This window comes from Peromyscus maniculatus, chromosome 3 (assembly GCF_049852395.1).
Source record: "Peromyscus maniculatus bairdii isolate BWxNUB_F1_BW_parent chromosome 3, HU_Pman_BW_mat_3.1, whole genome shotgun sequence".
Lineage (NCBI taxonomy): Eukaryota > Metazoa > Chordata > Mammalia > Rodentia > Cricetidae > Peromyscus > Peromyscus maniculatus.
In genome coordinates this window covers 147,142,177-147,163,561 of record NC_134854.1, presented here as the reverse complement: position 1 = coordinate 147,163,561, position 21,385 = coordinate 147,142,177, and the positions used below count along the sequence as shown (strand labels likewise).

At 48.0% G+C, this 21,385-nt stretch overlaps 1 protein-coding gene across 11 annotated transcripts in view; it reads left to right on the top strand.

Moving 5' to 3' along the window:
* Cops7a (COP9 signalosome subunit 7A) overlaps positions 1-7,905 on the top strand; it is a 39,664-nt gene extending 31,759 nt beyond the window's left edge. For 4 of the 11 annotated variants that reach the window (XM_042274124.2, XM_006992071.4, XM_006992073.4 and 1 more), the window contains exons 2-8: positions 322-526; positions 2,919-2,994; positions 3,170-3,258; positions 4,270-4,472; positions 5,784-5,889; positions 6,044-6,195; positions 7,247-7,905. In XM_042274124.2, the coding sequence (XP_042130058.1) occupies positions 365-526; positions 2,919-2,994; positions 3,170-3,258; positions 4,270-4,472; positions 5,784-5,889; positions 6,044-6,195; positions 7,247-7,295 (837 nt within the window). In that variant the 5' untranslated portion in view covers positions 322-364 and the 3' untranslated portion in view covers positions 7,296-7,905. Of the gene's footprint in view, positions 1-18; positions 154-321; positions 527-2,918; positions 2,995-3,169; positions 3,259-4,269; positions 4,473-5,783; positions 5,890-6,043; positions 6,196-6,364 lie in introns of those variants that run through there. The other 7 variants (XM_042274125.2, XM_076567974.1, XM_006992075.4 and 4 more) reach the window with 5 other exon arrangements.
* The last annotated feature ends 13,480 nt before the right edge of the window (positions 7,906-21,385 follow it).

Sequence of the window (21,385 nt, the reverse complement as noted above, 5' to 3'; positions counted from 1 at the left end):
AGGTCACGTGGTTGCGGGGCACGTGCAGGACGCGCGTTCCGAGCGGCGGCGGGGAGAGCGTCGTCGTCGTTGGGGTGGACACCATGTGCCGCCGCTTCCCCGGCCCCCTCTTCTGTAGTAGAGCTCAATGGGGTGCACGTGGTGGGGCCTGGGGTTAGGCCCTGGCCTGGGGGAGAGGGTGGGCGTGGCAGCCAGGATGTGGCGGACCTTAAGGAACCGGCGACCTGATGTCTCACTGCAGAAGTGGCCTTAGCGCAGTCCCCTGCCCTTGGCCTGACAGCGCCCGGGCACCTTCAGCTTCGCCTTCCTCTTGCCTTGCAGCTCCAGACAGCCCGAGACCAGAGCCCCACCCCTCGGTGCAGCCATGAGTGCCGAGGTGAAGGTGACGGGCCAGAACCAGGAGCAGTTCCTGCTCCTTGCCAAGTCGGCCAAGGGGGCCGCGCTGGCCACACTCATCCATCAGGTGCTGGAGGCCCCTGGTGTCTACGTGTTTGGGGAACTGCTGGATATGCCCAATGTCAGAGAGGTAGGTTGCTTGCCTGGGTAGTCCCCAGAGAACCTTGGGGCCGAAGCTTCCTCTAAGAGTGCCTGGGCCCAGTTTGTAGCCACTGACCGCTCTGGTGAACAGGGCAGTGATAATTAACTGTCGAATCAAAATAAAGGTCTTCATTTTCTCTTTGGAGATAAGGGGGTCTGTAAACTTAGTGCCCGCCCCCTCTGCACACACCCTTTTTGAGACAGGCTTTCACTGTGGAGACAAGTAGAAGTCGTCGTCGTCGTCGTCGTCTGGTTGGCCTTGGAGTAGCCCTCCTGCCTATTCCTTGTGCAGAATTTTAACGTTTTCTTATTTAAAAATGTGGAATGCTTCACGAATTTATGTCATTTTTGCTCAGAGACCATGCTGGTCTTCTTTGTATACGTGCTGCTGAAACAAGCAGGTTTTTTTTTTTTCTCCTTTTGGGTTTTTTTTTGTTTTTTGTTTTTTCCCCAAGACTGTTTCTTTGTGTAATAGCTCTGGCTGTCCTGGAACTGTCTTTATAGACCAGGATGACCTAGAACTCACAGAGATTTACCTGCCTCTGCCCCCGAGTGCTGAGATTAAAGATGTGCGCCACCACCACCACCCAGCTGGACTTTTAATTTTTAAGCAAAAGAGCATGCCATTCAGAATACTACTTGTAAGTTCCAGCTTGTCCACCAGTGTGATCCCTCTTACTAATCTTGTCATCAGCCAGGTGGTGGAGGGGTACACCTTTAATCCCAGCACTCAGGAGTCAGAGTGAGGTGGAGCTCTGAGTTCAAGGCCAGCCTGGTCTACAGAGTTTCAGGACAGCCAGGGCCACACAGAGAAACCCTGTCATGAAAAACAAAAACAAAAACAAAATCATGTCACCTTGATCAGAGAAACCTTATTAAAAGGCTCAGTTTTCTCTTAAAAATGGTTATCAACTGAGATAGAATACTTGCCTAGCATTCATGGGGCTTTGGGTTCCATTTCAGAACATGGGATGCTAAGGCAGGGGAGATCACAAATTTTAGGCCAGCCTGGGCAACTTAGACTCCATCTCAAAAAGGAGGAGAGATGTAGCTCAGTGAAAGAGCCCTTGTCTATAATATACAAGGCTCTCTATAGGTTGAATTCTCAGAACTGCAAAAACAAAACAAACAAACAAAAAACTAAAAAGTGCTGCCCCTCACAATTACAGAAGCACAATTGTGGGAAAGTCTAACGTCGACTAAAAATGGAAAGAATGAGCGTATTATGCTATGTTGCCTCCCCAAGTGTCCAAATGTTACATATACTAATTTATTTAAGGTAGATAATGAAGACAATGCCTTCTTTCCAAAGACAGTGGTAAACTGCTATGAACACAGCAAAGAACCATTCACAGAGATGGCCGAGTCAAGAGCTTGAAGTATAGAGCAAGTGGACTGCCAATACTGTGGCACAGGCTGTGTCCTGAGAGTAGTGTGTGTCTAAACTGAGCCATGTTTTAGAAGACCTGTGGTTGAATCAGAGGTACACTGTATTATGTATTGCCGTTCATAGAAAACTGGCTATCGTTTGTTCCTGATTTATCTACAGTGAACTAAGTATATCTTTAAGACAAGTAGAAGAAACAGTTCCCAATTGCCTGACAGTGTTTAGTATTCTGCAAAGTACAAGACATCAGGTTTCCCTTCAAGCTTGTATTCAGTCAAAGAGATCAGATAAATGGATAAAATGTATAAGCCAGTTATACATTTGGCCGGAGTTTCCTTCACAGGCCGCAGTTCCGCTGCATCCCTGTAGACTAGCGGAAGCTAGGTCTATAGCCTTGTTAGAAGATACTGTTAGGTGAGAACTTGCAGGAATGACATGCCAGGATGAGTGAGTGGCGATATGAATGATGGATGATATAAAACCACCTCACTGAGGACAATCTGAAACAGAGGCCATAAATTCTATGCCCTCTGAGGGCCAAAATTACATATTTACCATGTCTAATGGATGTGTGTGTGTGATACTCTGAACACTGAATGTTTATGGGGTTTTGTTTCCCCCACACACCCCCCACCTCCCCGCTAGGCAGGGTTTCTCTGTGTAGCCCTGGCTGTCCTGGAACTCCATTTATAGACCAGGCTGGCCTGGAACTCACAGAGATCTGCCTGCATCTGCCTCCCAAGTGCTGGGATAAAAGGCGTGGGCCACCACCGCCCGGCTTGAACACTAAATGTTTTTAGCCCTTATTTAGAGTAGGAATTGGATGCATAGTATAACAAAGGGCTAAAGGTAGACGTGAGCCCTTAGAGAAACTGTACGTTTGGAGATGTAGAGAAAGCCTCTTGGTGGCCCAGGATAGGTACTGTTGGGAGGGGTGGGGTCAGAAAGTGGTTCAGTAGTTCCTTCCTGTCACCTCCCTTATGTTCTTATGCAGTTGGCAGACAGCGACTTTGCCTCCACCTTCAGGCTGCTCACAGTGTTTGCCTATGGGACCTATGCTGACTACTTAGGTAAATAGGGGCTGGAGCTGTGGAGCCAGAAGGGTGGTTTCTGGAGAGACGTGGAAGAGATTCCTGGGATGCCCTACTTAGGTGCCGTAAATGAACCTGGGCAGCCTAATTGGTGCAGAAAACATATCAGAAACTGCTAAAAATAAGACTCCTGGGCTTCTGTCCCTTTCCCTAGCTGAAGCCAGAAACCTTCCCCCACTCACTGAGGCTCAGAAGAATAAGCTTCGACATCTGTCAGTTGTCACTCTGGCTGCCAAAGTCAAGGTAAGTGACAGTCCTGCCACCTCCCTATTGTCTGTCCCTGGGAGTCTGTCTGCACCTGGAGAGCCATTGACCGCCCTCTGTCTTGTCCAAACTGGAGCAACATTACTGCAGTCATTCGGGCCGATAGTCTCTCAGTTTGACCCACAGTTCTGAGTTACCATCTTTTGTGTCTGGTGTCAAAATAGCCACTAGGGCACCCATCATGTTTCATTCACCATACAGAATTCCAGGCCAACAAAGCCTCAGCTTTGGGGTTCTTCTCCTGTGAAGCACCAGACTTGTTTGCTAAAATGAGACATATATGTACCTTAGAGGTGTCTGTGTCCTTGTGGGCGCAGCTTTTTGTCACACATTATGTCACGTTTCCCTAGTCTTCAGTCTCCCAGTTGTTAATTAGAATTGAGTCCTGGTGATTTTTGCTGGAATCCAGCTTGTGGTTGTGGATGCCTCAGAGGTGATGCCAGCTTGTAACTTGGCTAAGTCTTAAGTGTTAGACAGAGTAACTCCAGACCCTTCCCATAATCTTCTGATGTCAAGCTGGTGTAATACAATAGCCTTAGCTACTACCAAAGAAAGGGCACCAGGAAGATGCCATTTCTTTTGCTGTGCTGTGGGAGGTGAGCATCTGTCATGTGTTTTAAGAGTGTTGTTTTTGAGTCTGGTGCCATGTCTCATGTAACCCCAGCACTTGGGAGGCTGATGCAGAAGGATTAGTGTGAGATCAAGTCTAGCCTGAACTACATAGTGAGTTCCAAACCAGTCTGGACTATAGAATGAGAGCCCTGTGTCAAATACCAGAAAAGAAAAAAAGAAAAAAGGTTGTCCTTTTCTGATGATGTTTTTGAGGTGGTAATACGTTTTGCTTTAGAACTAATGTTTCCTAGGAAATGGTTTAGGGGTAAGAGTGGAGGGCATGCAGGATTCGGTAGTGGGGAAAAGAGGGAAAGGGATTATGGGAAGTCCTTCTCTGCTTTTGATCCCTACAAACCCTGGTCTGACCCCTGGACCCAGTGTATCCCGTATGCAGTGTTGCTGGAGGCCCTTGCCCTTCGGAATGTGCGCCAGCTGGAAGACCTTGTGATTGAGGCTGTCTATGCCGATGTCCTTCGAGGCTCTCTGGACCAGCGCAATCAGCGACTAGAGGTTGACTACAGCATTGGGCGGGACATCCAGCGCCAGGACCTCAGCGCCATTGCCCGGACCCTGCAGGAGTGGTGAGAACCTGTCAGACCTTGACCTCTCCCTTTTACAGCCAGGAGAAAGCAGGGACTGAGCTGCAGAGGGTTAGCCCTGGAGGAGAGAAAAAGACCAGTACTTTCCTCCAGAGGCTTCCGAGGGAACAGGCTTCAAGGGGACTCTGGGTGCGAGGAGGCAGGATTGTTGAAGTAGCTGGGAAAGGTAATGGGGGTGCTGCACTTGAGGGTTCCTTAATGGGAGACTTCTCATTCTCCTCCTAGGCTGAATTTAGTCCAATGGCACATAACACTGTGGGCCATGGTCTCTCTTCCCTTCGTATCCCTGGCTAACCTTAGTGTGATCTCACTATGTAGTCCAGGCTGCCCTTGAACTCAAAATCCTTCTGCCTCTGCTTCCCAGGATTGAGATTACAGGCTGCAGTATTGTGCACCACCATGCCTGGCACTCCTGGGGTGGGGGGTGTTTTGTTTTGTTTTGTTTTTCTGATTTTTCGAGACAGGGTTTCTCTGTATAGCTTTGCACCTTTCCTGGATCTTGCTCTGTAGTCCAGGCTGGCCTTGAACTCACAGAGATCCGCCTGCCTCTGCCTCCCGAGTGCTGTGTGGTTCCCACTCTGATCTTTTTGTTGCTGTTTTCCTTTACTTTTATTGTTTGTAGTTATGTGTGTGTATGTGGGGATGGGTATGCAGGTGAGTGCAGGTGCTCAGGGGCCAGAGGTGTCAGATTCCCTGGAGCTGGTGGTTGGGAGCCTCCTGGTGTAGGTGCTGAGAACCAAACTCTGGTTCTCGGCAAGAGCAATAGGTGTTCTCCACCACTGAGTCATTTCTCCAACAACCCCAGCCCCACCCACGGTGTTTATATCACTCTGCTGCTTCCTTATCCCTTTCTGATCCTACTCCAGGGGTTTTGCTGATGAGAATACTGTTGTAGCTGGTTCCCAGGTGCCCTGGTGAGGGCGCCCAGCTTAGACAAGGGGTTTGAGTCTACCTTGGAGGCTTGCTTTTGAGCTGGTGGGTTTTTTGGCTTTTTTTTGTTTTGTTTTTAATATTTTTACTTTTCTGTGTATGAATGTTTTGCCTGAATGTTTATCTGTTTGCCACGTGTGTGCCTGGTGCCTGTGGAGGTCAGAAGAGGGCATCGGAGCCCCTGGAACTGGAGTTATATGCAGTTGTGAGCCACCAAGTGGGTGCTGGAAATTGAACCTTGGTCCTCTGGAAGAGCACCCAGTGCTCTTAACCACTGAGCCATCTCTCCAGCCCCTTGAGTTTGTTTGTTTGTTTGTAATGAGTCTGTGATCACAGCCCTCTCTCCTGCCCTGACTCCCACAGGTGTGTAGGCTGTGAGGTGGTGCTGTCCGGCATTGAGGAGCAAGTCAGCCGTGCCAACCAGCACAAGGAGCAGCAGCTGGGCCTGAAGCAGCAGATCGAGAGTGAGGTGAGCAGGCAGGCACAGGTCAGCTGCAGCTCCGCAGCCTGGGCTCGGGCCTGTGCACAGGGCTGGGATGTGCCTGAGGCAAACTGATAAAATAATCGGGACCTGTCAGGTTCTGGAACCTTCTTTGCTATCCTCCATTCCTCTATCCTGATAGGTTGCCAACCTTAAAAAAACCATTAAAGTCACAACAGCAGCAGCTGCTGCAGCCACTTCTCAGGATCCTGAGCAACACCTGACAGAGCTGAGAGAACCAGCTCCTGGCACCAACCAGCGCCAGCCCAGCAAGAAAGCCTCAAAGGGCAAGGGGTGAGCCCGTGCGGGGAGCCGCTTGTGTCTGGGTACCCCACTTTTACCTCAGGGACGTCAGCCTGGCTGCTCCACCTGCTTTAGTCATTTGCATGGGGTCGGGAATGGGGGTGACCTCCAGGAATTAGGAGACCCCTTGCATCCCCTCTCTCTCTCTTCCCCTTGCCAGACTCCGAGGGAGCGCCAAGATTTGGTCCAAGTCGAACTGAAAGGACTTGTTTCTTCCCTGGGAATGTGGGGTCCCAGCTGCCTACCTGCCTACCCCTTAGGAGTCCTCAGAGAGCCTTCCTGTGCCCCTGGCCAGCTGATAATCCTAGCTCATGACTTTTCATCTCCTCCACCCCCAGACATAAGCCACACCCTCTGTAGGGAGAAGGCCAGTACCGGTCATGTTCTGTTGGTACTTGTTATGTGTTCCATTGCCTCTTCCTGCCACGCTTGCGTTCATCCTTCTTCACTCAGCTCTGTTTCTGCCCATTACCCATGTCCTTGAGCAGGTTGGCAGTCCTCTGGAGGGTGCTGGCTCGTCACCACCCACAGGAGTTCTCTACCACACCTACCCCTGCATGCCTAATCTGCAGTTCTCCTCCCTCCCCGTGCCTATTGGGCTGCATCTGAAAAGCCATGGGGAAGGGTGTCCTCCACCTTCATCCCAGCCTTAGAGTTCTGGAGCCAGTCTGCCATTCTGGGAGTCGCTGGACACTTTGATCCCAGAAATCCCATCACACTACAGTTGTTTCTTGTCCTTTCTCGTCTTCTTGAGCCTGGGAACACTGCTGCTTCAGTGGGCCCAGAGCCTGAGAACAGCTATTTTTTGAGATGTTAAGAAATGTTTGTTAGCTAATCATTTTAGGAGACCCAGTGGAAATCCTGGAAAGATTTAGATCTCTTCTTGTGATTTTGGTGGGGAAGGGAATATAGATTGTATATTTAAAGAAAGGTATATATGAATAGGTCTATATATAACATGACACAGAAATAAATCTATGAGAAATCTGTGTACAAAAATGCCAGGAACTGGGCCTCTTCTGTCTTTGATGTCTGTTAACAGGGAGAAGACTAATCCCCAGTCCACTCTAAAGCCAAGTGCTGGAAAGTGAAAAGAACCAGATACTGTTGGCAGACTCTTGGCTAGCAGCCAGGAGGCCTAGACCCTGGACAAGTTGCTCCATACCTCAGCCCATGTTCAGAAGTAATGGGCACCTACTGAGCACCACCGTGTCCTAAGAGTGGACATGCAGACTGACCGTCATTGTCCCTGTGCTCAGGACCTGCAGTGCAGTCTGTTTCTTTGACCTCACAGAGTGACAGGGGGTGTTGGTAGTGAACTTGAATTTTCACATTGAAAACACATAAAACTATTAGCTTTGTTGGTCTTTGGCCCTTTTGTCCACATTAGAGTTTCCCAGGAAGTATGGCAGGCGATGGTCCTAGAGCGCTGCTTGCTTTCTAGAGGTGGGGACACAGCTGAAGGTGGGCAGTTGGGCCCTCACTCAGATGTGAAGTGCTGTCTCATGGGGCCTAGTGGGTCTACTTGACTGGGCCTGGGCTATTCTTCAGCTGGGAATTTAGGACAAATTGCTCTTTTTTGACAGGGTCTCTCACGTAGCCCTGGCTGTCCTGGAACTCCCTATGTTGAGCAGGGTGGCCTAGACTCAGAGATCCACCTGCCTCAGCCTCCAGAATGCTGGAATTAAAGATGTGCTACCATGCCTGGCTGTAGACAAATTACTCTTAACTGCTCCTAAAGCTAGTAGTCATTGAACTAGAAAGCCCTGGTGTTTTGTTTTTTGTTTGTTTGTGGGTAGTTGTTGTTTTGAGACAGTCTCCTGCATTCCAGGCCAGCCTTGAACACACTATGTGGTTAAGGATGACCTTGAATTTAGGATCCTCCTGCCTCCAGCTGAGTGCTGGTTCAGGCGTGCACCACCAAACGTGCTGTAGTTGACACTCTTGGTTCCTCAGCTTCGCCCCAGATGAGCTGGTTGATTCTCTTCTGAAATAAACCTTTTTTGTCCCTGACCCTCCAGTGTATAGAAGGTGCCGGTTTCTGGTGTTTTGAGCCTCCCCTCTGACTCCTACCCATGCCCCAGTTTTTCCCTTGGAACGTAGTTACTATCGCCTTGCATGGAGGTTGGTTCCAGAGCTCATCTGGGGCGAAGCTGAGGAACCAAGAGTGTCAGCTACAGCACGTTTGGTGGTGCACGCTTAAACTACTTCTACATTTAACATTAACAGCTCTAAAATCCCAAACTGGCTTTGAGCTGCCTGAGGAGTGGGACCGTTCTCTTCCTCAGTACACAGTAATGCAGTATGCTTTTGGGGACCCAGAGCTCTTGCTTTCAAAGCAGAGGGGAAGGGAGATGATTGTGGGGAAGTAGGGCCCATTTGGTGTTTTGGTTTGTTTTTGTTTTAAGACAGCATCTCTCTATGTAGCCCTGGCTGTCTTTGGAACTCTCTGTGTAGACCAGGCTGACCTCAAATTCACAAAGATCTCCTTCACTCTGCCTCCCGAGTGCTGGGATTAAAGGCGTGCGCCACCACCGCCGCCGGCGAGGGCTCAGTTTTTAATCATGAAGTTTGTCCAGAGGTTAAGGATCCCATGTGCTCAGGGCACTAGGGGAGTCCTCTCAACAAGAACCATACCAACACTCATGTGCCTCTCTGTGTTGCGGTCTTAGGTGTGCAGCCCTAAACCACGAAAGTCCAGAGTTCATGCACATGAACATGACAAATGATTAAGCCAGGGGCTGGAGGGAGACATGGCTCATGGATTACATGTTTGCTGTGTAAACTTGAGGGCCTGGTGCAGATTCCCAGAATCCACTGCAGATTCTGTCAGGGTGTGGCTGCAATCCCAGGCTTCCAGAAGATGGCCTGTGAAGACGGAGTACCCTGAAGCTCATGAGCCAGCTAACCGGGCACTCAACTGTAGGGAAAGAGAGTGCTGACCAGAAAAACGCTCTTTCAAATGAGGTGGAACGTGAGGACTGACATCTAAGGTTGGCCTCTGTCCTCCCAGACTCACATAAACACTTAAAAAGGGGCTAGAGAAGCCAGGCAATGGTGTGCAACACCTTTAATCCCAGCACGCAGAGGCAGGCGGATCTTTGTGAGTTCGAGGCCAGCCTGGTATACAGAGCGAGATCCAGAAAAAGTACAAAGCTACACAGAAAAACCCTGTCTCAAAAGGAGCGGGGGGGGGGGGGGGGGGGGGGGGGGCTGGTGGCGGCGGCACTAGAGAGATGGCAGATGGCTCGGGCCTGGCAAAACCAGTCAGATGCAGTGGTACATCCTTGTCAGCTTGGGAAGATGAGGCAGGAGGCTCAAGTCCAAGGCTAGCCTGAGCTACATATTGAGGTCCTCTCAAAAAAAATAAAGGATCTGGGGCTGTATGGCTCATTGGTAGAGTGTTTACCTACTGCTCTTTTCTTTTTTTTTTTTTTTTTTCTTTTTTTTTTGTTTTTTTTGTTTTTTTTAAGACAGGGTTTCTCTGTAGCTTTGCGCCTTTCCTGGAACTCATTTGGTAGCCCAGCCTGGCCTCGAACTCATAGAGATCTGCCTGTCTCTGCCTCCCGAGTGCTGGGATTAAAGGCGTGTGCCACCACCACCCACCCACCCACCCGCCGACTTTACCTACTGCTCTTAAGACCATGATTTTGATCCCTGATACCACCACCCTGTGTAGTAAGTACCCACTTGAGCTGGTAAAGAAGGGTCAATATGACGGGGTCTCTTGCCTCCAGGTCTGATAAAAGCATGAGTTTGATCCCTGGGCCCACATGGAATGAGAGAACTGACTTCTGCAGGTTATCCCTTGATATGTGTGTGTGTGTGTGTGTGTGTGTGTGTAGGGGGGTGCATAAATAAATAAATGTAATAGATTAAAAACAAGCAGAAGTCTGAAGGCAGAGTAGCAGATGGTCCGCACAGATTAGAGCATGCCTAGTCTGGTTTTTTTCTTTGCTTGTTATATTTGTATTTTTAGCATTTTAATTTAATATAAATAAGTGTTTGCCTGCATGTGTGTCCGGGTGCCGCATGTGTGCCTGGGCGGTGCCTGCAGAGGCCAGAAGAGGGCATCAAATCTGGAACTGGCGTAAGTCATGATCTACCATGTGAGTGCTGGGAATCCAATCTGGGTTCTCTGCAAGAGCTGCCTATGCCCTTATTCAGGACTCATCTCTCTAGACCCTAAAAACCTTTATATTTAAAAATAGAAATGAGCTTACAAAGTAGAGGGTGTCCATAGGCTTTTTCATCCTGGTTTTGCTTTCACCCTGTTAGAGAGATTGCTCCCCACCCCACCCCCTGCTCATTTTTGTTTAGTTTTGGTTTTTGGAGCCAGGCTGGCTGGCCTGGAACTTACTGTGTAGGTAAAGGTGACCTTGAATTCCTGGTCCTCTTCTTTCTCATGGGATTACAGGCATGTGCCATCATACATACCTACAGGATCTTGCTATATAGCAGAAACTGACCTGGACTCCTTGTGTAGTATTTTATTCAATACTGTTAGAGATCAGAAATTTCCAGAGGCTGGAGAATGGTTCAGTTGTTAAGAGCGCCTAGGACCCAAGTCAGGTTGGATTCCTAGCCCCTTAGAACTGTGATTTCAGCGCCATAAGGACTTGGTGATTGGCACTGCATTCCCTTGAACATGCCCACACACAGATGCACACATAGCTGCAGTAAAAATATCCCAGGAAAACCCGGTGAAATCCGTACATAAAAAAGCTACTAAACCTCTTGAGTAGTAGGAAAAGGTTTTCTACTGAGATGAACTTAGTCTAACAGGTGGGTAGGACAGAGTTTAGGGATATATAAAGCACTGTTACTGCTCCGCAACAAATCAGCCTCAACTTTAGGGGCTTAAGGCAGCCTGTTAGCTAGGGACGTAGTGCACACCTGTAATGCTGGCATTTGTGGTGCTAAGGTTGAACTGCTGCAGGTTTGAGGCCAGCCTGGGCTGCGTGGTACCAGGCTACCCAGGTCTATGTAGCAAGTCCCTCCCTGTCACAAAACAAGTCCTTAGCTTATTGTCTTTGATTGTATGGTAAGAAACTGGGTAGAGCTGAGCTGAATTCTTGCTTCGGGGTTTCCCACAAGGCTATAATTTAGGTGTAAACTATTGGGCTGAGTGTAACTCAGTGGTGGCACACTCGTCTGTCATGGGTTTGATCGCCAGGACCACAAAAGGAAAGCGTGTTAAATGAGGCTCTAAGGCTCAAATGTGGTCAGCAGGAGTGGTCATGGGTGAGTCTACTGAGGGCCTTACCAGGACACTGACCGATGGTTAGTGGCCACTCAGGTCACCCTCACCATCATAACAAGAACCAGAAAGACTACACCAGCAAGATGAAGTCACAGAGAGTGACAGTCCATCATTTCCACCACTGGGCCATCCAGCCTATGCTCAGGAGAGTGGGAATTTTTTACACAGGGTAAGCCTAGCAGAAAGCAGAGAACGCTGGCAGCCATGATGGAAATTGCCCACCAAAGGCAGTAAGTATTTCTGTGGCAGTATTTCAAAGCCACCAGCGTGGAAATCCCTGTGCAAGCTGGGCAGTGGTGGTGTATACCTTTAATCCCAGCACTTAGGAGGCAGAGACAGATCTCCAAATACATTTAAAATACAGCAATTGCCAGGTGGTAGTAGTACATGCCTTTAATCCCAGCACTCGGTAGGCAGAAGCAGGCAAATCTCTGAATTCAAGGCCAGCTTGGTCTACAGAGTGAGTTCCAGGCCAACCAGGACTGCTACACAGAGAAACTGTTTTAAAAACAACCTTTGTGCCAGTTTTTATCAAATCAGTTTATATTTTTTTTGTTTTTGTTTTTTCGAAACAGGGTTTCTCTGTGTAGCTTTGGAGCCTGTCCTGGAACTCTGTAGACCAGGCTGGCCTCAAACTCACAGAGATCCGCCTGCCTCTGCCTCCCGAGTGCTGGGATAGAAGGTGTGCGCCACCACCACCCGGGTTATATAAGTTTTAAAAGGGACTTTGAGATGGCTTAGTGGATAAACCTCCCTCAGGTTATCCTCTAACTTCATACACTCATGTGTTCATAGCATGAACATGCCCAGATATGTCCACATACACTAAATATGTGAAAATCTCTGAATGTGTTCTCTGCACTCTTCATGGCTCTCAGCAGTTCTAAGCTGTGAAGTCCTGGGTATGAAGCATTCTTGCTCAGGAGGATGACAGTGTGGACTAACTGAAGCCTGACACCTCGGGGCTCTGGAGAACAGAGAAAGGCCCAGCCACCTTCTGGGAGGTTAGCAAAGGTGAAGCTGAGCACCCATGAGCAATGTGAGCAAGACAGAACTTGTCCTTTGATGTCCTCAAGTGTGTGGTTATAAACTGAAGGTTTATGAGCTGAGAAATAGTGGATGAGGTGAAAAGTGGTTGGCCCAGAAAGCCACATCTTGCCCGAGGTTAAAAAAAAAAAGAAGAAGAAGAAAAAAAAAAGGATATGGCTTTAAAACAAACCAGAAGCCAAGTAGGAGTAAACTGATGAGGAGGAAAGGCTCCATCCTAGGGAGAAGAGCAGGACTGGTTTCTGGATGCAGGGGCGTTAGCCTGCAACCCACTGCTCTGCCACATAGGAGAGACACAGGGCAGGATATAGGTTTTTTGTTGTTGTTGTTGTTGTTTTTTGGTCAGACACTTAGTAAATACATACTGACTGAAATAATACAAAATATGTTTGTGTTAAGCATTCTGAGCATTGGAGTTTGGGGTGATTTGTCTTTTTGCCTGAAGCTGTTTTCTGGAGCTAGAGAAATGACATCGTGGCTAAGAAGAGCATTTGTTGCTTTTGCTGAGGACCCAGGTTTGGTTCCCAGCACCCACATAGCATCTCACAACTCCCCCTAGCTCCCCAGCCTCCCATAACTCCAGTTCCAGGGGACCTACTGCCTTCTTCTGGCCAAAGTGGGCCCTGCATACACATGGTGAACAGACATACGCGTAGGCAAAACACCCACAGACATAAAAATAAATACATCTTTGGGGTCAATAAGTCCATCACTCTGTCGTTGGACTTAGAAGCCAAGCTGTGCCCCAGCAAGTCAAGCTTAGCAGCTACACTCAATAAGCTAGTTAAAAGAATCAAGTTAATAGTGGAAACAAAAAAAAAAGACTTATTCAGTATGGCCACTCTGGGAAAAGGGACGAAGGGACCCAGTGGCCACCCCACTGTCCCAGTCCACCTTTGAGGTCCTGAAGTGAGATGAAGGTTTAAGTGGAGGGCCAGATCATGCCTATCTAAGCAATCTAGGTCAGGGTGGGGTCCACTGACCCCATTGTCTATTCTAGAGTCTAACAAGTTGTAAATCTCTTTCCGGAAAAAAAGTTCCCCTTCTGGCTGGCTTAGGCTTTTTTTTTTTTTTTTTAAATAAAAGATTTTCTATTTATTTTACATACCAACCACAGATTCTCCTGCCGTGTCCCCCCCCCCCCCACTGGCTTTGGCTTTAAACTTTTCTTTCCCAGCATGAAATTTATGGGGAGGAAGGCAAGGCAGATCTGAGTTCGAGGCCAGCCTGGTCTACAGAGCAAGTTCCAGCCAGCCAGGGCTCCACAGAAACAACAAGGAGGAGGAGAAGAAGGTAAAGGACCTGTGTGGTGGTAACATACCTCCACATTTCACTTAAGGTGATAAATGAGTTCAGAATACACAGTGATAGGCATGTCTTCTGTAACCCCTGGGCTCTGTCAAGTCTACCACCTCCCTCCGCTGGTGTGTGTTTGGGGAGGCTCAGGTGTGGGTGGATGTATTTGCCTGGGTATGCATGTGAGAAATGGGTCAAAGGACAACCTGGAGAGCTGTTCCTCAGGCACCATCCTTGGGTGTTGTTCTGTTTTGGGTTTTGGAGTTTGTTTTTTGATGACACTAGCCAGGGACTCACCAAATGGGCTAAGCTGGCTCCACCTCCCCAGCCCTGGGGTTACTAGTTTGTACTGCCATTGGTTTTTACATACAGGTTCTGGGAATTAAACTCAGGGTTTTTTTTGTTTGTTTGTTTTGTTTTTTGTTTTTTTAGTTTTTCGTGACAGGGTTTCTCTGTGTAGCTTTGTACCTTTCCTGGCCTCGAACTCACAGAAATCTGCCTGGCTCTGCCTCCCAAGTGCTGGGATTAAAGGCATGTGCCACCACCGCCTGGCTAAACTCAGGTTTTAAAGCAAGCACTTTTACACATGGAGTTATCTCCTCAGCCCCCACACCGCTGCTGCTGCTGCTGCTGCTGCTGCTGCTGCTGCTGCTGCTGCTGCTGCTGCTGCTTCTTCTTCTTCTTCTTCTTCTTCTTCTTCTTCTTCTTCTTCTTCTTCTTCTTCTTCTTCTTCTTCTTCGTTTTTCAACACAAGATTTTTTTTTTTGGTTTTTCGAGACAGGGTTTCTCTGTGCAGCTTTGCGCCTTTCCTGGAACTCACTTGGTAGCCCAGGCTGGCCTCGAACTCACAGAGATCCGCCTGGCTCTGCCTCCCGAGTGCTGGGATTAAAGGCGTGCGCCACCACTGCCCGGCTTACCAACACAAGATTTTTCTGTGTAGCTTTGGAGCCTGTCCTGGAACTTGCTCTGTAGACCAGGCTGGCGCTTCTTTTTTATAAATAAAATTTTTAACGTAATTATGCCTCATTTATTTAGATATTACATAAGGTTGCTTTTGTATTACAGTGTCAAAAGTGAGTGTTGGGCCTATAAAACCCAACATATTTATTATTTGGCCACAGAAGAAGCTTGCCAATCCCAACCTACAACCACTAAAAATATGTATGCAGAGAGGTGATGAAATAACACAGGGGAATTTAATGAAAAAAAAAATCAATACATTACTTCTAGGGTGCAGTAATACAGGCCTGTAATCCCAACACTTAAGAGACAGAGGCAGGAATATCGCTAATCTGGGCTCCATAATGAGACCCTGTCTCGAATAACAAAATAAAGGGCTGGAGAGATGGCTTAGTGGTTAAGAACATGTGCTGCTCCTCCAGAGAACTCGGGTTCTGTTCCCAGCACCCACATCAGACAGCACACAAGCACCAGCTCAAGGGATCCAGCGCCTCTGTCACCGGCTGGCACCTGCACTCACATGCAGACACACACACCACACACACCTATAAGTAATTGAAAATAATAAATGGAATACTAAAGAACATTCAAGTGAGTCAGCCTGGAAAGTGGTGACGGGAGTACAAATATGAAGACATACCAACTACGATGAGGGATAAGTCAGACGTATTAATAGCTCTTGAAAATAAATCCCCTACCTACACATTCCAATTAAAACAGAACTCATCAAAACAAACTTTAAAATGCCCAACCATATGCTATTTCCAAAAATCCTACAGTGAGTTAAAAGTAAAAGACTAGGGAAATACACCACCCAACTCTAACAAAGTAAGTTAAATTGGGACCAGCAAGATGGCTCAGCTAATAATGGGACCTCCTGCCAACTTTGATGTCCTGTTCGATCCCTAGGAGTCCTGAAAGTTATCTACACACACACACACACACACACACACACACACACACACACACACACACACACACACGCCTGCACAGGCAAGAGCACATAGCACATAGCATATACACACAATAAATGCAAAAATAATTAAGGAGCACAAGAGATGACTCCGGGATATGAATGACCATGAGGCCATGACTGATCCTAGAGATGCCTGGAAGGGTTTTATTGTAGATGTGAGGGTGAGTTCAGTCAGAGGCATCTGCAAGGGTCCTGACTGAGCTGGCCTTGACGGGGAAAGGGGTTGGTGGACCAAGAAAGGAGCCAAGGGCCAAGAAGCCAAGAGAGATTGCTTCACCAAAATGGCTAGTTTACATAGAAATCAGAGGCTGGGGGCGGTAAGGGAAGCCAAGCCCAGGGGCGGGGCGAGAAGTGGTGGGAGGAGCCACAGGTACTGAGTCAGACTTGTCCCAGGTTCCTTGGGGACCTGACAGAGTACTGGCTGTCCTTCCAAAGGCTCAATTCCAAGCACCCACTTGGCAGCTCCAGGGCAATCTGATGCCCTCTTTTGGTCTCCACAGGCACCAGCTATCACACATGTGGTGTGTAGACTTAGAGGCAGACAAAATACCCATATACACATAAAATAATAAAATACTTAAAATTTTTTCAATAAAAAATTGGTTGTAGTATTATCAGTAACAGATAAAAAGGGACATTACATATGATAAAAAAAAAAAAAGTTTTCCAAGAAAACAGTGTCTGTAAATGTAAATGTTATGTCTAACTATAGAGCTTCAAGCCCTAGGAAGACAGAGCTTAAGGGAGACATGGGTAGCCGCAAATACAGTTCAAAGTGTCTGTTATGAAGGGGCCTCTGAGTCCACACAGAACCCATCCAGACACCAAATCTCAGCACAAAGGAAATGTATAACCCCAGAGAGATGGGAGGTGGTGGTGGAGGGGCGCCCTCTGGATCAGGTGAAGACAGCAGCAGGTGTCTCTGAAGGAGTGGGTTTGGGTTTGGGTTTGGGTTTTTTGTGTAGCCTTAGCTGTCCTGGAACTTGTTCTATAGACCAGGCTGGTCTCGAACTAATAAAGATCCGTCTGGCTCTGCCTCCCGAGTACTGGGATTAAAGGCACAGGACACCACTGCCCAGCTGCAGGAGTGGTGGTTAAGGAGAAAAAGAGGAAGGCTGTGTTAGGATGGGTTGGAAAGTCCTGATTGGACAGGTAAGTCAGTGTGGCCGAATGATGGATTTAGATTGCTGGACCTTGGTGTTTCAGTCAGGCATAAGGAAGTGGTCAAATAAAGGAACAGACTTCAGTGGCCAGCTTCAGGAATGTCATCTAACAGTCAGCAAGGGCGAGAGAAGAGGAGGGAGCGAGGCCTGCTGGCGCCATGTTAGCCATGCCCGGGTCTGCTAGAGAGCCCTTCCTGTTACAGTTAGCTTTGGCTGGCAGCTTGACCCAGACCTAGGGTAGCCTGGGAAGAGGGAGCCTCAGCTGAAGACTTACCAAGATCAGATTGGCCTGTGACTGTAGGCACTGAGGCATTTTCTGAATTGCTGGTTGAGAAGGCCCGTCCCACTGTGGGTGGGGCCATCCTCAGGTATGTGGGCCTGGCCTGGGCTGTAAGAAAGGTAGCTGGCAAGTGTGGAGAGCAAACTGGAGAGTGTCGTCCCACACTCAGTTCCTGCCTCCAGGTTCCTGCTTGAGCTTCTGCTTTGGCTGCGCTGGATGGTAAACTCTAACCTGTAAGCTGAAGTGAACCTTTTCCTTCCCCAAGTGGGACAGGTCAGAGTATTTGTCACAGCCACATAAATCAACTAGAATAGCACCAAACCTCAGTCATCAGCAACCAAACAAACAGCAAGATATAGGACTGACCAGTTCCTCCAACTAGCAGGATCGAATTGACATTGAACATTCTGAGGCTGGAGAGATGGCTCAGCAATTAAAGGCACTGATTGCTCTTCAGGAGGACCCCTGTTCAATTCTCAGCACACACATGGTATTCAGAATTGTCTGTAACTCCAGTTCCAGGGGATCTGATGCTCCCTTCTGATCTCCGTGGGCAACAGGGACACATATGGTGCCCAGATATACTATGCAGCAAAATACTCATACACATATATTTTTTTTAATTTTAAAAGGGTCAGATGTGGCGCTGTACATGTTTAATCCCAGCATTCAGGAGGCAGTGGCAGGCAGATCTATGTAGTTATAGGCCAGCCATGGCTACATAGTGAAACCCTGTCTCAAAAAACAAAAACAAAACCACCACCAATAAATAAAATAAATAAATAAATAAATAAATAAATAAATAAATAAATAAATAAATAAAAAGAAAAAATTACCCTCAGTGTAGCAGAATACACGCTTTTTTCAAATATACATGGGACAATTAGTAAGACAATTATATCCTGTTTTGTAAATCTCAACAAATTTAAAATAAATGAGATGGAGCTGGGAATGTAATCTAGTCGACAGAGTGCTTGCCTGGCTTGTACAAAGCCCTGGGCTCAGTCCCAGTGCCACAGAAAGCTGGATGTGGTTGCATACACACCTGTAATCCCAGCACTCAGCCGAGAAGGTATAAGGATCAGAATTTTAAGGTCATCCTTGCCTGCATAGAGAGTGCAAGGCCAGCCTGGGCTACATACCCAGTCTCTCGATAACTAAGCAAACAGGGCTGGAAATGTATCTTAGTTTTAGAGAGCACAGCAAGACCTGGTGATGACGCCTGTGTTCTCAGGATTCTTTGGGCTCAGGTACAGATGGCCACTTACTGGAGGTCGGTCTGGACTACAGAATGAGACCCTCTCAAAAAAAAAAAAACAACCCAAAAATTAAAAAGCAGTAGAGTGCTCACCTAACACACACAAGATGGGGGGTTCAACCCAGTGCTATAAAACAAGTGCTGAGGTAAGAGCTAGTGTGGTGGCGTGTGCCTATCAGGATCCTGGCTGGGAGACTGAGATGGGAGCGTTTGTAGTTCAAGTCTAACCTAGGCTACATATTGAGACTGTATTTCAAAACAATACATGTTTCTCCTCTCTCTCTCTCTCTCTCTCTCTCTCTCTCTCTCTCTCTCTCTCTCTCTCTCTCTGCCCAAAGAGGCCAGAAGTGTTGGATCCCGTGGAACTACAGTTCAAGCAGTTAGCTGTGAGTCACCCAGTGTGGGTGCTGGCATCTGACCTTTGGTCCTCTGCCATGGCTTCTGACCTTTGGTCCTCTGCAAAAGCAGCAAGTGCTCCTAACTCCTGAGCCGTCTCTCCAGTCCCCAGGCCTTGAGTGAGCTTTTTTTTTTTTTTTTAAATGCCAAATGCTGTTTATTGAAGGAGGGAAGAGGTCTTAAATACAGGCTTACAGCACAATGGGAGAACCCCGAAGGGCAGAAGTTCGCTACCGACATTTTACAATCTTGCATCTAAGCTGCTAACGCCCATTATGCAGGATACACAGACGAGGAACTTCCCTTAAGCATTCAGGAGGGTGGAACCCAGCAAGGAATTAGCATAGGATATCAAGGTCAAGGTCAGCAAGCAATGCTTACTAAAAAATGAGCTTCTGACTTAGGTTGCTTGGAACGTCAGCAGGTCACCTTACCCGTCATGGAGACGCCTGCCCAGGCCACACGGGTGCTCTGTCTTAGGTTGGTGAGCGCCCTCCAGACATTACCTGTCTCTGAATACTCATTATCATACAGGCTGAATCGTGTGTGAGCTGCAGAGTTAACTGCTGCCAAAGATCTCAAAGTGGCATTGGGCTTGCAATCTGTGTGTTCGACACAGAAAAGACCAACAGAGGTCCTATCCACCCATAGCCAGTAGGCTAAAGGCAACTGAGCCATTCCCTTCCTTAACGAGCCTTACTGCAAATTGGAGTCCTTGTAAGATGGTATCCCAAAAGCAAATGGAACTTGAGTTTATAAATTTATAATTTTCAAAGCCAATCGAAATGTATATAACTACTGAATTAAATTTATCATGCCCAATAGAATGAAAGATTAACTAACTGTGGTAGCTACTTTTGTTGCCAGGGTCTCCACTGTGTTAGCTGTAGTAACCAATTATGAAATGGTAATCCTAGAAACAGTAGCAGCTGTGGCCGCCATTGCTATAACAGCTACAGCAACAACAGCAGCAGCAATGTCAAATTCTCTTCTGGAGCATGTGTGCATCCACTGGCTTGGATACAACTCCAGTAACACGAACCGCCAAGGCCCATTTTTCTTGATCCCAGAACGACTTAAGCGGGCAGTTGAACGAGCTTTTGATTTTCTTGTTTCTGCCTCCTGAGTAGCTGAGATCACAGTCTTTCAATTCTGAGATTGTTGTGTATATCATAAATTAAGTCCCTTTTCTACTGGGAATGAGTTTGTTCCTTCCTACTACAATCTCTGTGAGCTGGCATTTATTCCCATGGAAAATCCAGGATGGCAATTCTCTATATACATTTTGCTGGGCTGGAATCAGGGCCTTGTACAAGCCAGGCAAGCCCTCTGCTGACTGGACTGCACCCTCAGTGCCAGGAGGTCTGCCTAAATCCCTAGTGGTGTGGCTTTGCTTCTCCCACAAAACCATTTCCACCTCATTGTCTCCTTGACCTTCATGCTATCTCTGCTCATCTTTTAGAGCCCCAACCACAGCCCCATAACACTTTTCTTTCTTTTCTTTTTCTTTCCTTTTTTTTTTTTTTTTTTTTTTTTTTTTGGTTTTTAGAGACAGGGTTTCTCTGTGTAGCTTTGGAGACTGCCCTGGATCTCACTCTGTAGCCCAGGCTGGCCTCGAATTCACAGAGATCTGCCTGGCTCTGCCTCCTGAACCGCCTGGCCTCATAACACTTTCCTAGGCCCCTCATCCTCTCTCTTCCTTCAACCCCCTCAGTCACGTGGTCTGTCTTCTGGCTGGAGGACACTGTCACTACTGTCACTGAAGATGATGGCACAGAACCTGCAGCCCCCTGCATGTGGCAGGGAACAGGCAAGAAGAGGGGCGGATGCTGATGGCGGGAGAAGAGAGAAGGCCCGCTCTACACCCAGCCAAGAGGGGGCACATTCAGGGGGAAGGATGTTAAAGGGCAGAGGAAGGGCGAGGAGCTCCGAACAGCCCAACTCCCCACTCTCAGGGGCATCCACAGGGCCTTAGGCAGGGGCCAGCAGCATTCAGTAGGGCAGATCCCTCAAGGTAATTTCCTGTCAAGCAGGGCCTGCTCTGTCTCCACCGCTGGTTCTAAGGATGAAACAACATTGTGTGGGCAAACAGCCACACAAGGTCTCTTCTCTGGGCCCCAGCTGGGGGCTCCCTTCCTTCAGCTCCCGGGGCCTATGATGCCATGCTTTCCCAGTCTTCATCCCTTCTCCCACACAGCGTCTCTCATCTCCTGCCCCGCCTATCTGAAGACTTTGTGATATAAAAGAGCAAGAGGTAGTTGGGTGTGGCGGTACATGCTTCTAACCTGGCTCCACAGGGAAACTGAGATAGGAGGGTAAGTTACAGGCTTCACAGCAGGAACTTACCTCAAAAAAGACAGCAAGAAAGGGCTGGAGACGCAGCTTGGTGAGAGCGCCCCCGGCTTGACAGGAATGGCCTGAGTGAAGGGATCCTGGCCCTTCCGGCTCCCTCAGTCCTGGACCTCAAGAGCAGTGCTTGTCTTGACATGTGTAATTAAGAAGACTTAAAATATATGAGCTGACCTGGGCGTGGTGGCACACA